This window comes from Talpa europaea (genome assembly GCF_964194135.1).
Source record: "Talpa europaea genome assembly, chromosome: 8".
NCBI lineage: Eukaryota > Metazoa > Chordata > Mammalia > Eulipotyphla > Talpidae > Talpa > Talpa europaea.
Window position 1 is genome coordinate 69549551 of NC_140075.1, and position 16905 is coordinate 69566455.

A 16905-nucleotide genomic window follows, 5' to 3' on the forward strand; every position below is an offset into this window, starting at 1 on the left:
ATAGGAATAACAATAGTTTTTTATGGAATAACACAGCAAGGGCCTGCAGTTTTAGAATGTTTGTTAAATTTTGGTCCACAGTTAAAAAAAAATAGAAAATCTAAGAGAAATAGAAATAATCCTTTCCAAATATAATTGACATTTTTTATTCAACAGAAGAAGATACAATTAAAACATAAATGTGTTTGTAAAGGAATTATTAGCTTTTCCCTGATGACACTATTCATCCTAGGATCTCCAAGAATTCACAGAATTAATTAATATTTCTGGCAGTTCCTTAATGATTCAACTTGATTGGTGAGGATACTACATTGCAAGAACAAATAAGTTCTTTTTCTAGGGTTAAAGGTTAGGCTAATGAGGCCGTGGAGGTAAAGGTGACTGGTCTGTCTTTGGACCTCACTTACCTGCTTCCTGGAGGAAGGGAAGGTAGATGATTTTTCATAAAAATGAAAGTTCTCTGAAAATATTTTGACTTTAAATAGTTATAAGAAGTTGTTTAGCATTAGAATCTAAACTTACATTGTCATGTACAATTTCAAAACTGTTTGGCACACATCCCAGACCCTCTTCAAGGAGCAAATGGAGATGTGCTTGGTGAACCAATTCAGGGGGCTTTAATGCTATTTTTAAAATCTAGCTTTTACATTAAATAAACCAGTTTGCTATTTTGAAAGAAGTTATAATCTACTTAAAACTGTCATTCTCTGTTTCTGACTTGCAATTAGATGGTATTTCCAAAATGTCAGACCTAGATTCTGCTCCTACCATCACCATAATAAAATGTGACAGCCAAGATATTATATCAATACCTTTTCCATAATTAGCAATAAGGATCCTGCCAAGGGTTAACTAGAAAAGTTTCATAAACGTTTTTCTGCAAATGGTCCTGAAGCTAGTATTATGCTTTTTAAATCTGCTAATGTAGCAAAGACTCATGACAACCAGGAGACAAATCTATGAGCAAAACTGTTTGGAGAGAATAGTTTTGTAGTATATGATATATGTTATGTAAATGAGCTTATTAGGACTCTCATCTATTTTATTATTGGTGACCAATTTAATAGAGGCATTTAAAAAACAATATTTCTGCCTGACTCCTAGAAATGAAGAAGATACATTGATATAATTGAGAGCAAATGATTGCATGTCGTGCCATTTAATCATGTCATTTTTCAATTGCTATTTTTTGCACTTCACTGCATGCTTATAGAATATTTAGCTTCAGTACAGATTAAGTCCCAGGGTTTGCAACTGAGCTGAGTTCCTTTTGGGTAATGTTGTTTTAAGTTTGAAATCAGATAAAATACTCAGATGTCAGTTGCCCATATACTTTTTAAAATATGCAAGTTATCATTCATACTTCACTTGATGTATTTCAATTTTTTTCCTGTTTGAAAGAATTAATCTTTTCATTACTAGGGTGAAAATTTTTATTTGCATCATTTATTCACTAGGTATAGTTAAGTTAAGCATATAATTGGCTCAAGAATGGTGCTATTAGAACTAAAAGATCTACTGACCCCTTGCTAGAAACTTTGATAATCATTTGTATTATGAATTATTTCCTACTTTTGTTCAACCTTTTCTTTATTATTTATCTAATTATATCTCAGGAAAGAGGTTATTCTCACTGTCTGCTAGAATATGAGGTCCTTGAGATGATGAAGTTGTGACTGTTTATGTACTAATGTATCCCAAACACACAACAGTGCTAATTATTATATGTGTTCAACAGATATTTGTTCAATGAGTGAATTAATATTTTTCCACCTACTGCTTTTATATCCTGGGCATAAGAATTTTTGGTTCTCTTTTCAACAATAACTTTATGGTTGTAGTCACTTTGGATTACAAATCAGGGACAGAGGTAGTCTACTTAAGTAGAAATTTTTCAAGGTTCTTCAGCTTTCTTATGAAAGGCAATGAAACATAGCTTTTTTGTGAGTTGGCTTTGGATTCAGGGCACATGAGTTAAAATCCTGTCTTTGCTGCTTATTATCTATATTACCTGTAGTCAGTTGCCCGATATCTCTGTGTCTATTTCCTCATTTGTAAAACAGGTAAAACACAGTAACATATATCTCAAAGTGTTGCTGTAAGAGTAAATTTAAACAACACATATAAATTGCCTGAAAATATTCATAGCACACAGAAATATATAAAAATATTTTTTAGTATACAAAAAGTGTAGGGGATTATTAAAAACTACTACATTAAGAAAATACTGTTGAGAGCAATGCTCAAGCACTAAGACTCAATGATTGATGGTTATTTTTTTGCATTTAAATGTATGTTGATTAAATATTTGAGAACAGCATTATTTTCATTATGTATTGTTGCAGATGCAGATAATCATCTCAGAATGATCTTTGATACAAAGTACATAATGTATATGAGATGTCAGGCCTCTTACACTAACAGCATAATATACTCACACCAACATCACAACAATAGATTATAATTTCATGAGATACATATGATTATATATGAAACTCATCACTGCAAAAACTAGACTTAATTAACACTTTCAAACTCCACATTTTCTTTACTCCTCTTTCAGATCCATGCTCTTATAGGTATGCATATCTGTTTATGTTTTATATTTCTGGAAGTAGGACAACTATATTAAAAGAGATAATTTTATTTTTATCATATAGAAAAATGTTTTATCTGTTGACTGGGATTGATAGGTTTGTCCTTATGACTCTATTTCCAGAAATTGTATAGCCATTACTGTTTTATTTTTCTTAAAGTTCTGTTTGCATTTGTAAGTTGATAATCTGACTCATGGTTGCACAGCCATGATGACTGGTTGGTTTACTAAAGTCATAGGGTCTGTTGACCTGACACACCCTAAAAGAATGAAAAATTCTCTGATTATATCATCAGTTATGTGCTTGATAACATATACCTAGCCTTACCAGGAGATTTATTTTCAGTCATAGATCTGTTGAGATATAATTCAGATACCATAAAGTCTAATTTAGAATGTCTTCATCGCCCTTAAAAGAAACTCTTTACCCATTTGGAATCACTCCATATTACCTCCTTACTGTAACCCCTGACAATCACTAATACACTTTTTAGTTCAATACATTTACCTATTCTGTACATTTCATACGAATGGAATTATATACTATGTGGCCTTTTGTGTCTGGCTTGTTTCACTTAAAATAATGTTTCAAACACCATCCATGTTGTAGTATATACCATCAGTACTTCATCCCTTTATGTTACTGGATAATCTTCCATTGTATAGATACACTACCTCACATGTACCTCCATACATTAGTTGATGGATGTTGGTTATTTTCACTTAAAGCTATTGTGAATAATATGGTTATGAATATTTATGTGCAAATCTTTATATTGTCATTTGTTTTCAGTACTCTTGAGTATGTACATAGGGGAGAAATTGCTGGATTTTATGCTAGCTCTATATTAACTTTTTTTTGTAATTCTACCAATAATAATGAGCATTCCAATTTCTGTTCTTCTTTATCAACATTGTTATTTCTGTCTTTTTAATTTTAAGCATCTTACTGGTGAAATAATATCTAACTGTGGTTTATATTTACATTTCCCTGATAGCTACTGATACTGAATGTCTTTTCCTGTGTCTATTGACCATTTATATGTTTTCTTTGGAAAAATTTCTACGCAAATTCTTTTCCCATTTTAAAAATGAATTTACTTATGTTTATATTGTTGAGTTTTAGTAATTCTTCATGTATTCTGGATCCAAGTTCCTTATCAGATATATGACTTCCAAGTATTTCCTCCCATTCTGTAGGTTTTCTTTTCACTTTTTTGATTGTGTCATTTGGAGAGTAAAAGATTTTAATTTTGATCAAGTTATCCCCAAATTGTTTATACTTTTATTGTCATTTCCAAGAAACAATTTTTTAACCCAAGACCATGAATATTTACTCCTGTATCTTAAGATTTTTTAAATTGTAGCTCTTACATTTAGATCTGTGATAGTTTTGAGTTAGTTTTATGAGTGGTCTTAGGTGAGAGTGCAATTCATTATTTTGCATGTGAATATCTAGTTGTCTCAGCATCATTTGTTGAAAAGATTATTTTCCTGACTTAATTGTACCAAGAGTTTTTAAATTTCATTTATTTTTGGAATAAATATAGATAAACATTCAATATTTAATCATTAATACTCCATACTTATCATAAGTCTTTTCATGGCACAAGTTAACTTTGATTTTAAACATTATCTTGCCTAAATTATTACAGCATTAAATGCTGTTGTATTTTGTTTCTACATCTGAATTATAGGGCTTCCTCAGAGGTTTACTGATGATCCAATATAATATAATGATAGAAAATAGAGAGCACAGCGGAGTGCCTCCTGGTGTGCCATATTTAAGACAAGGAGCTCTGCCTCTGGACCTCACCAAAGCTGTGTGGAACTGAAAAAAGGGCCGACCCCCTAGTCAGAGGTGAACTGAAATCCCTCACAAACCAGGCCCTGCCAATGGCTGCGAGTTGGAGCCCAGAGGGGGATCCAGCTGCTGCCAGCACAGTCTGAGGGAGCAGAGAAGTGCCTCCCAGTAACGCTATATCTAAGATAGGGAGATTTGCGTCCAGATCTCACCAAAACTGTGTAGAACTGAGAAAGGGCTGTCCCCACAGTCAGAGGTGAGCTAAAAGCCCACACAAGCCAGGTCCCGCCACTAGCTGCTAGTTGGAGCCCAGAGGGGGATCCAGCCACCACTGGGACAGTCTGAGGGAGCAGGGAAGTACCTCCCAGATAAGCCATCCTTAAGACAGGGAGATTTGAGTCTGGACCTCACCAAAACTGTGGAACTGAGAAAGGGCTATACCCATAGTCAGAGGTGAGCTGAAAAGCGTGCATAAACCAGGTCCCACGTCTAGCCTCAAGTGAGAACCCAGAAGGGGATCCAGCAATTAGGTGCCATGGGGTGATCCTGCCCTCAGGGTAGTCTGAGGGACCTCAAGACCCACCTCTGGTATTAAATAAATACTGAGGGAGTGGATTTCCAGGGACAGCGCCCATCAACATATCCTTAGTACCACTGCCCTACTGGAATTCTGGTGTAACAGTATTGGACTTGATAGGGCCACCAGTTTCTGACTTCCCATCAGGGGCACACCAAAGAGATGCCAGCCAGTGCCAACGACACAGAGTCCCAATAAATAGGACAAATTAGAAAACAAGCAGCAGGGAAAAGAAAAACTACAAGCAACCAAGCAAGTCCCCAGGGAAAAGACACACCACAAAAAGAAAATCACCCACCAGATTGCAACAACAGTGACTTGGAAGAACTTCTGAGCCTTCCAGATAGAAAAAACAGAAAGAAGTCATAAAGGAAAACAATGATAAGGGAAAAATAATGAATGATCAGAAGAATGAAATTGAGTCCTAAAAGAGGAAAGTGAAAGGAATGCAGGAGATCAAAGGATTAATGGAGGAGCAAAAGAACACTGGGAAAAGCAGTGAAAGCAGAATAAATGAAATGGAAGAATGAATAAGAAGTACTCTCGAAGACACAGAAATAAAAAGAACCAAAACAAAAAAAGAAAGAGAAATACGAAGGGAAAAGAATGAAGAAAGACTTCGGGAACTATTGGACTTAACGAGCAAAGGAAATATAAGAGTTATAGGAATCCCTGAAGGAGAGAAGAGAGACATAGGAACAGAGAAAATATTCAAGGAGATAATTAAAGAGAACTTCCAAGCATGAAGAAGGAGCTGAAAATAGACATACAAGAAGCAAGAAGAACACCAACCTTCTGTGATGAAAGGAAAAAACACAGCAAGACACATAATAGTAAAGCTCCCAAGAATCCAAGACAAGGAAAAAATAATTAAGCTAACAAGAGTGAAGAAACAGGTAACATACAAAGGAAAACCAATCAGGTTGACATCAGACTTCTCCGAACAGACACACAGACCAATGGAACTGAATGGAAAATCCAGAAATAAGCCCACAGATTTACCATCAACTAATCTTTGACAAAGGAGCAAAGAATATGCAATGGAGCAAAGAATGTTTGTTCAATAAATGGTCCTGGGAAAACTGCATCGCTACATGTAAAAGAATGAAGCTTGACCACCACCTCACACCATACACAAAAACCAACTCAAAATGGATTAAAGAACTAGACATAAGACCTGAAACCATAAAATATATAGAAGGAAATATAGGTGAAACACTACTTGACATACACCTCAGTAACATCTTTAAAGACATATCACCCAAAACAGTGATAGAAAAGGCAAAGATAAACAGCTGGGACTACACCAAATTAAAGAGCTTCTGTACTGGGCCTCCCTGGGGGCGCAGATGGTTGAGCGCAGCACTGCGAAGCTGTCCGCAGCCTCTGCAGTGCCGGTTTGATCCCGGCCGGCCTTGAAACAACCCACATGGCAAGCAGACCTCTCCTGTTTCAACCGCTGCTCCCCTCAGCAGTGTATTTTGTCAGTCTGCCTGTTCTGTTCCCCACTCTGTCTCTGGTGAATCCTCTCACCCTCCTGCGCATCTTACCTATACCCCAGCTCTTGTATAAATAAAAAAAAAATAAAGAGCTTCTGTACAGCAAAGGAGACAGTAACCAAACAAAGAAACACCCCACAGATTGGAAGAAAATTTTTGCACACAGCACTAATGATAAAGGAGTGATCACAAAAAATCTACAAAGGGCTGATGTGACTCAACAAAAACAAAGTAAACAACCCAGTCAAAAAATGGGCAGAAGAGCTAAAAAGAAACTTCTCCAAAGACGAAATACAAATGGCCAACAGGCATATGAAAAAAATGTTCAACATCACTTGTAATCAGGGAAATGCAAATAAAAACTACATCTTATACCTGTGAGAATGGCACATATTAAAAAAAAAAACTAGCAACAACAAATGTTGGCGAGGATGTGGAGAAAAAGGAACTGCACTGCTGGTGGGAGAGCAAACTGGTGCATCCACTACAGAGAGCTGTGTGGAGATTCCTCAGTCTGCTCATGATGGAACTGCCATATGATCCAGCAGTTCCACTCATAGGTATTTACCCAAAGGACACAGAAACTTTAATTCAAAAGGGCGCCTGCACCCCTATGTTTATAGCAGCACTATTTACAATAGCTAAGCTATGGAAGCAACCTAAATGCCCAAAAATAGATGACTGGATCAAGAAGATGTGGTATATATACATAATGGAATATTACTCAGCAATCAAAAAAGATAAACTCATGCAATTTGCAGCAACACGAATGGAACTGGAGGGATCATGCTCAGCAAAATAAGCCAGAAAGAAAAAGAAAAATACCGGATGGTCTCACATATAGCAGGAATTTAGAAAACCTAAATAAGGGACCAGGAAAAAGACTAATTATAATAAAGTAAAAATCAAAATCACCAAGCAACTATAAAACTGAGACACACTGTGGGAGAGGGGGAGAGGAGAGGAGAGGAGAAGGGAGTAGGATCAAAACAAGGGTGGTGGGAATTGTTGGGAACTAAAACCAAACTGAAAATGCATACATTGTGCAAAACATTAAAAATAATTCCCTCCACTTTCTCTCTTATCTATTTTGTTTTATAGTTCTGATTTTTTAAAATATATTTATATATATTTTTTCCAGTTTCTCACACACATACATACACACACAGATTTGAATGTAAGTTCCATAAAAGCAGAAATCTTGTATATCTTGCTTACTTCTATACCCTCACAACTGATTACAGTGCCTGGCACATTAGAGGTACTCAGTAAGTACATTTGGATGGATGGATGGATGGATGGATGGATGGATAGATGGATGATTGAAATATAATTATCATAATTATAATTATCCCACTTGAACTTCACTCCTGTTATAAAATCTTATAAATGTTGTGGTTATTTGAACTTAAGTGTAATGCCTATCCTCCCACCCCTCTCTCTACCTTTTTTGATCTTCAACAGCTTTCAATGACTCGGTCTAGGTTCATGAATCACTATCTACTTCAACTAGTAATAACTTGTCATCCTCCATATCAATGCTCATAATTTAGCATGAATATCAATTACACAGAACAATCAGGTCACTATCTTACTACTCATGAAGCACATTTACCTCCCTGAGCTCATTTTAAAAACTTGATGGGTTAGGTCTTATCAAAACCTTTGCTTATATTGATTTCTCTTACTTTTAGGAGCCAGTGTCTGCTCTTTCTAGCCAGACTACAAGTGTTTAAGAACAAACACCATATCATATTATAGTCTGTTGTCCACCAATCACAATCCTGTAGTAAAAACTGTGATATTTGACACATAGTTGAAACCTACAAAAATATTATTCATGTGATCTTTGTCAACCTCGCTTCCAAATGACACTGAACCAACCATTTGAAAGTATCTTCTAAAGGATCATAGAAGTACCAGTATAGCTTCTTATTTTTCCCCACCTACAGGATATTCTTACTAAACCACACAAACAGGCATTAATCTTTTCTGTATCTGATACCATGCACCTTCTCAAGAAAATTATGGTTTTGTTTTACCATGTAAGTTTTTGGAAAGCAGAGCTTCAAGTAATCACAATGCCTTATGTTTTAGTCATTACTAGATGGTTTATTTGATTAAAGTGACAAAATGGAGTAAAAATCCCCATATATGGTATTCTACGTTCTTAATGGCTATATAAGAAATTCTGGAGATCATCAAGCTACTACTAATATTACTCAAAAAAGATCTATTTATTGATTCATTCTTTTTAAAATTACTTGATAACAAAAAAAAAAAATCACCAATGGGTGTGGTCCTTGGACTTTCAGCTACCAGTGTGACTCCAGAATCAGAAACTTCGCTTTTACACTTTTAAAAATATATATAATTAACTAGATTAACTCTCTTGTCCAAAAATTAATTACCCATAGACCCATGCTTCAAACTTTAGAATGCATTGTAATCATCTATGGGGCTTGTGAGGCCATGGCTTATTTGGGCCTATCTCAGAATAGTTGATTCACATATGCAGTGGCACCAGAAAATTTGCATTTCCAACATTCCCAGTTGATTTTAATGCTGCTTGACCAGGAGAACTTCCTCAGTAGACTTTTGCTCTAGGAAAATCTGGTTTTAGGTAGCTGACTAAAAGACAATTGCCAACCTCATGAATTAAAATGATAAAAGACAAAATGCAAAAAGGAAGAAAAACATGAAAAAAATGTAGGAAACCCTTGCAACAAAGAGATGGAGCTATCTACTTCACACTATTTAAACTGGAAGAATTTACTGCAGTCCAGCTAGATTAAAGATATGTCTCTAGGTTGACCCTTCATGCTTGCCAGACAGAAGTCATATTCAATAGATATTGTTAAACAATTGATTAACCTAGAAGATAAAGTCATGTTTGACTTATAAATTAAATTGCTTTATATTTTTTTTTTATTTGACAAATCATCCAGTGTCCCTCCACTTTGTGCATATTGACTTACAAATGATGTTACATTAACCTGCTAAATAAAATTATGTAAGCGATATGGAGTCCAAATTGCTTTGGAGTTCCTCAGCTAGATTTTTTTTTCTCTCTTTTTAGCCTATATTTAATTTTGGTGTTCGTAAAATATTATTTTCTTCCTCATCTCACTTTTTCTGACTTGGTTCTTGCATTTTATTTATTGTACATTTTGTTTCTTGGTCTAATTATAGTTCTTTTATTGTAAGCTTATTTATATCTTTTTGTGATAGTAGATGACACTATTGTTTAATGTCAAGTATATGGGTATATTTGCATTCTATACAATATGTGTGCCTATATACTTACAGTTAATAAAGAATGAGTGCCAATTGAGTATTATTACCTACCTTCAATAGTTTTAAAATGAAGGCAATGTCAAAAATTACATTACATTACGTTTGGCCCCATAACATGAGTGGTTTAGTCAAAGAAAGTTGATGGAGGACATCAGGAGAGGAAAAAAACAACATAAAACAACTACACCCCTTTGTGCCACTATTAGTGAATTGAAAATGAAATTGACTGCTTCAGAATGTAAAGCAAAACCCTGCAGCCCTTTTGTACTGTGTCCAAATAAATGTGTTTGGAGGGTTGGAGATCTGGTCATTATAAAGGAAAAAAATGACGGAAATTTTGATTTTGATTTTTCACATTTCTTACATCTTTTTTTAAAAAAATTATTTATGCATAAAAGAACTGGGGTACAGGCCAGACGTGTAGGGGGGCTAGAGGATTCATCAGAGACAGAGTGGGGAACAGAACAGGTGGAATGACTGAAATATACTGCTGAGGGGAGCAACGGGCGAGTCAGGAGAGGTCTGCTGCACCATGTGGGTTTCTCCCTGGCCAGGGATCGAACTCATGCTGCAGTGACTGTGGATAGAATAGCTTCATAGGTTGTGTCTTAACCCCTTGCGCCGCCAGGGAGGCCCCATTTCTTATATCTTTTTTTTTTTTTTTTCACTTTTCAGCAGTCTGTCTGTCTTGCACTGCCCTGCCCAGACCCTGGGATATCTGCATTTCAATCATGGAGAAGATGTTTTAATTGTTTAGTAATTTGATGCCACACTTGGAATCCTAGTTTTCATTTCTTTTGATATGTTGTTTTCTTGCTGGTGTTTATAGGTTGAAATTTTTATTGTGATAAGGATATCTAAAATTTACCATTTTAGATATTTTATTTTTTTAGTGACAGAAACTACATGGCCTACATATTGCCATGCATGTATTTTATTTTATTTATTTTTTAAATAAATTTTATTTTTATATTCCCCATACAATTGCAATCCCCTTATTTTGACCCCATGGTTGTTTGTTGATTTTGATATTTTCTTTTTTTTTTTTAAAGATTTATTTTTTATTTATTTATACAAGCACTGGGTACAGTCAGAAGTGCGGGAGGGTGAGAGAATTCACCGGAGCCAGAGCGGGGAGCAGAGCAGGCAGAAGGACCGAAGTACACTGCTGAGGGGAGCAGCGGGCGGCAGGAGAGGTCTGCGCGCCATGTGGGACCCTCCTTCGGTGGCCGGGGAACAGCCGGGGATCGAACCGGTGCTGCAGAGGCTGCGGGCAGCTTCGCAACCCAGCGCTCAACCGCTGCGCCACCGGGGAGGCCCAAGATTTTGATATTTTCTTTCTTATAGTTATTCTTTTTCCTGGTCCCTTATTTAAGTTTTCTAGATTCCTGCTATGAGTGAGACCATCCGGTATTTTTCTTTTTCTTTCTGGTTTATTTTGCTGAGCATGATCCCTTCCAGCTCCATCCATGTTGCTGCAAATTGTATGTGCTTATCTTTTTTGAATGCTGAGTAATATTCCATGGTTATATGTACCACATCTTCTTGATCCAGTCATCTGTTTTTGGGCATTTGGGTTGTTTCCAAAGCTTAGCTGTTGTAAATAGTGCTGCTATAAACATAGGGGTGCAGGTGCTCTTTGGAATTAATGTTTCTGTGTCCTTTGGGTAAATACTGAGGAGTGGAATTGCTGGATCATATGGAAGCTCCATTTCTTATATCTTACAGGAATTCTGCCTTTTTTAGTAAATATGTGGAAGCTGAGTAGAAATGTAAAATAGGTCATTAGAAATTATACAAGTAATACTAAGTTATTTCCCAATATGCTGAAGTGATAAACAAGACAATGACCTCTGTTACAAGGTAGCTTTGTAAGAAGAAGTTGCCTAAAGATTACCAAATAATAAAGATAACTAAATGCAAAAGTGTCTGGAATCTCTCTCTTAGTTGTGTTGATGATTTGTTGTATTTTTCTTTTTAAATTATATTTTCCTCTTGCCTTTATACTTCTGGAAAGGCAATGTGACTATGCATGGGAATCAATATAATCACAAGGAAAATAACCTCAAAATTGGAAATGATAAGCATTTCAAAATTTTCTGTTCCTTCTTTTTCCAGCCATTTTACTCTTTCTTCTCCTAAATATAATAGGTACGAAGGTCTTCTGGGCTTTTATCCATATAACCTCAACAGCCCAGTTTGGACCATGTTGCTCACATCATTTTCCTGATGATTTTGCCATCTCCTCCAATAGCAACATACACAAATTTCTGTTAGCTGCCTCCTCTTTGCTTCATTCCTAATACTGTGCTTATTTGTATAACTATCTCCAGTAGATGCTCACCAATTTTGAGGTAAGAGCAGTAACTTGTTCCATATGAAGTCTGAGACTGTATATAGCAGATGGAAGGTGAAGTATGCAGTTGAGGACTTTCAGGATGAGTTTGTCTCATTTCTGTGCTTTACTTAGGTTGCTTAGCTTGATTTTTGTTTAAAAGTACTTATTTTCTGAAAATGTAAGCCAAAAATAGTTATAATACTCATTTGTCCCTGGGAGTTATATTTAACATTTCTCTATGCATAGTTTATCATGGAAATAATGTAAACTACTGACTCTAGAAAACATTGCCAGCAAATGTAATGATTTTATTTAGTATGTGTGATTATAAATAAATATGTATATTTTAATGGTTGTCATGGAAACCCATTTGTAAAGAAGGGTGTTATTTTATCAATTATATCTCCAGATATAAAATGTATTAAAAATATGTTTGTCATGTAAAATTCACGAATTCTTCCTCCTTTTTAAAGTGGTGTTATTTCTAAAGTATGCATGTAGGATAAATCATTAATCCAGGAAGTACACTGTTGTTTGAATATTTAAAGTTTAAAAAAGAGCAGAATTACAAAGATCTAAAAATCAGGTATTGTCAACAGTAATAATTTCACAGTTTTCAAACCACCTACAATCATTTGAATTAAGATATGGAGTAGGGATCACCTAAATACTTAAATACAGGTACATTCTAGATACTTATAAAAAATTATGGCCAATGACCACTTTAGAAATTTCCTCTAGCAACCTCTAGTATATTGTTTCAGACTTTTGAAAATGTGTGTGAGTTGAATGAAACCCATCTGGGCTGCTCTGCTTGATGTGATGGTACTAACTCCACACACATCTTTGATGCCATCCATAACAACTTTTTGTTTGACTAAGAAATATTGGAAATTTTTGTTGTCTTGAGGAATGCACTTACTATTCCAGCCAATTTCAAAGAGAATTTTCCAAGATCCAGTTTTATGGCATGGAAATACCTATTTATTTTTATAGTTCTTTTTATTTTTAACAAATTAACAACAAATAAAAATAAATCCCTGAATATTCATATTTATAGGACTCATTTGAACCAATTTTAGTGGGCTATATTACTATTTTGAAGTATTAAATATTGGACCAAGGAATTGGCAAGTATTGAGTGGGCTTGATGTAGTATGAATTGCCCAACATTTGTTTTAGAGTGACAAAACAATGTGATTAGAGTGTGAGACAGACTCAGGGAATGAGAATGTGTGTGGGTGAGTGGCCGTTAGCAAGTTCGGTGGATGAGATGGAAATAACTACCATAGCTTAATAGACCCTCAAGTTTTATCTTTGAATGTCTACCATGTCTTCTCATTCAGCATTGAATTAATGAATAGCATCAGTAAAGAAATTTGTCAGACTTGGTAGTTATATCAGGAGTTATATAGAAAAATAGTAATGAACACTAGGAAAATAAATAACGGTAAGTTCAGGAAACATAACTAAAAATGCTGCACTGGTATAAATTGAATAATAAATTCCTAGTCATATTTTGCCATAAATAGAGATTTAGAAATTTGTCATTCACCTTATTTAAAATTCAGAAATATTAAAGGTACAGGAGTCTCTCATTATAGAAATAATAGAATTCCAGCTATTACGGAGTTAGGGTCATTTAAATGGCTAGAGCATGTATTATATCAATAAGTGGGACATCTGTATGAAATGTCCACCTGCTGATCTACTACCACGCTGCACATTTCAACGAGCTGCATTTAATCATTTTAAGACTTCTTCTAATGAAGTCTTATCTAGATTAACATTTTAAGCACAAATACTTTTAGGCATTAAAACTCTCATGCTAAATGAAATTGCATTGTCTTGTTTACCCTTGTTGATTAATAAGCAATCTGTTAACTGTTAGAACAGTCCAATTGTGGCAGTAGAAGGAGATTAGTAATTCAGTGATGTTTGTGGATATAATCATCATTTCTCCTGAAGGCTTTGAATTAGAATATCACTTACACATTATCCGTAGGCAAAGAAAAGATATAATATTTTTAGACATGTGTATCCACTATTTTGCTTGAATCGTTCAGCTTAGGGTCACTGCAGCAATACAAATGCTTCTGGGGGCAAAATGTTATTTTGATGCATGTATATCCTTCTGAAATAGTGTGAATGTCTATTACAAGAAAAACAGCAACCAATGAATAGTGCAGCAATAATCTAGTATCCTAATTTCTGTTTTCAGAACATTATTGCTTTGTTAATCAAGCTTTGAGAGAAATGTTGTTTATCCTCTTTTTCAAATAATAGTTCCTGTATTGCAGAATTCCTTGCAATCTTATTTAACTTATTCCCAGTCAGTCATAAAATAAACTTTTGGCTCCTAAGTATTGAGGAGTAAATTTGGAAAAATTCCATCTCCTTTTGGAGGACTTTTTAATCTTCTGTGCTTCCTGTGACCTCGAATCAAAGCATGCAAACTGTTTGACGTTTGCATGACCTCAGTGATTTATTTAATTAAGTTATAAATTGCTATGTGTCAAGGTGACGCCTGTATGTCAAGGTAGGACCCAGCATTTTGATAGAGAAAAGAATGAAAAAGGGAAGAGGAATGGATGTAGCTAAATTCTTTGGCATTAGTTGGATATCTATAGGAAGCTCCCTTCTTAGAGTCCTTCTTCTTGTCCTGTCATTCCCATCTGTGCACATTATAATAGCAATTTGAAATTATGGTGAAAGAGAGTGTTTCATGTTTTAAGGACCTCTGCCTTATAAACACTCATGGATGGGTCCCTTTCTGTGTTGCAGTCCCTCTGTTGTGAAATCAAGCAGAGGCGTCGAGGAGTGGCCTCCATCCTGCGATTATGCCAGCATCTTCTGGATGACCGGGAGACCTGCAATGTGAATGCAGACCATCAGCCCATGCAGCTGATTATTGTAAATCTTGAAAGAAGGTGGGAAGCCATTGTCATGCAAGCTGTCCAGTGGCAAACACGGCTACAAAAGAAGATGGGAAAGGAGTCTGTGAGTGATTTTTCTTTTTTTAAAGCATTTGTGACCTCTCATTTTTCTCAGAAAAAAAATTGGAAATGTGTTCTTCTTAAAAGTAGTTTTCTAACTAAAGGGATAGTTATTTCCAACCATTTGTCATAACACAGAGATTTATTTATTTGCCTACTTATAAGACAAATTATCCTTTTTTTTAAATCACATGGAGATTTCACATAACCTTACCAAATTAAGTCATAATTCTTTCATTTTTTCCTACACTTGTGATAATCTTAAATCATACACTACCCCATGAAGAATTTTTTAGAAGGTGGTTTGCCGCTCTCAGAGCATATAGAGCAATGTGTATGCTCTGCAGATAAGTCATTGAAATAAAGTATACTGTTTACCTTTCATTACATGATATGCATTAACACCATCTATTTGCACAACAACCTACAACCTCCACTGTTTTTGTTTGGAGTTCCTTCTGCTAGCGTAGGAGTAACTTTGCCAAGAAGTAGCAAGTTCCTTCTTAGAGCTTAAATGCAGCGCTCAGGATTGGGGTCAGAATGGGGGGATTGTAATTGTATGGGGAATATAAAAATAAAATTTATTAATTAAAAAAAAATGCAGCGCTCAAAGTGGTGGTGGATTCCTTTTAAGAAGTTTCCGAATTGATTGTATTTCAACCTATTGTTAGATGAAGGAAGTTTATGTGACTAGAGTTGTTTTATTATAATATAGAATACACACTTATTTAGAAAGCGTTCATAGCTTTCAAGGAAAAACTTTATTTATAAAAAGAGTGTGTTTCCCAACTGACCTAGAAGTCAGTATTTGGTGATGCCTAATTCTCATGTCTGACTTACATAAATGAAATACTAATATCCATACATACTTGTGTACATATGTACATACAAAGAATGAAAGGTTTTTTTTAATGTTTATATTATCCTTTCTACATCTTCAAACATTTAAGATTCAAAATTGAAAAATCAGATGGAACTATCTTGCTGCTGAATAATAGGCTTCTCCTATGAATTCGAATTCTAACAAAGCCTTAATATTTTCTATCTTGTGTTTGGCTTTGGGGAGTGCGAACAAAAAAATAATGTGTCAGTAAGCTTCCCTCGCTCTTTTTGCATTTGTAACCAGGTTGAGTCTAGGGGGTGATTTTATCAACAGTTCATTTTAATTGTTTGGAGCTGAAGTTGTTAAAATTCTTCAGACTTCCTAGTTATTACCAGTAATTAAAGTTTATATAATTGGATGTCTTTTCTTGAAGTGTCCTGTTTGTTGTAAAGCTATTTAACTGGAGTGTCATCATGATCTTCTTCTTCTTCTTCCTTCTCTCTCTCTTCCTCTTTCTGGTGACTGTTTGGAAGGGTAGAAAAGGTTACTTTTATTCAATAGTTCAAAGCCTTTTATACAAAACCAACTGCCCCTGAAGTAACTGACATTTTGAAAGAATTCACACAACTTTGGAGGAGACAAAAATGTATTTCTTGAGGGGGTTATTTGAAATTATATAAAATGGGATGCTGGACTAAATCTTTTTCATACTGCAGTAGATGTAAACGTTTTTATCCTACCTCTGTGATAAGGGTAAACTTTAGCTTTGAGATACCCTGGTTACTTCTTAGAGGCTCAAACTTCTACCTAGAAGTACATGTGGATTGCAGATAGAGAAAAGTCTTCCCTTTTCTTTAGTTTGGTGCTGCATATGTAGGTTGCTTGAAATGATGAATATGGCAAGTAGGCTGTCTGTGCTAAACAGGGTTTAAAATCACTGTTGAAGAAAGAATTGAAAAGTAGAGAGAGGCACTG

The 16905-nt window shown here is 35.2% G+C and overlaps 1 protein-coding gene across 1 annotated transcript in view; it reads left to right on the forward strand.

The window, feature by feature from the left end:
* AKAP6 (A-kinase anchoring protein 6) overlaps positions 1-16905 on the forward strand; it is a gene marked incomplete at its 3' end in the record, with an annotated part of 338178 nt that overhangs the window by 286945 nt on the left and 34328 nt on the right. The window contains exon 11 of the mRNA XM_084241293.1: positions 14896-15111. Coding sequence (XP_084097419.1) covers positions 14896-15111 — 216 coding nt within the window. The remainder of the gene's footprint in view (positions 1-14895; positions 15112-16905) is intronic.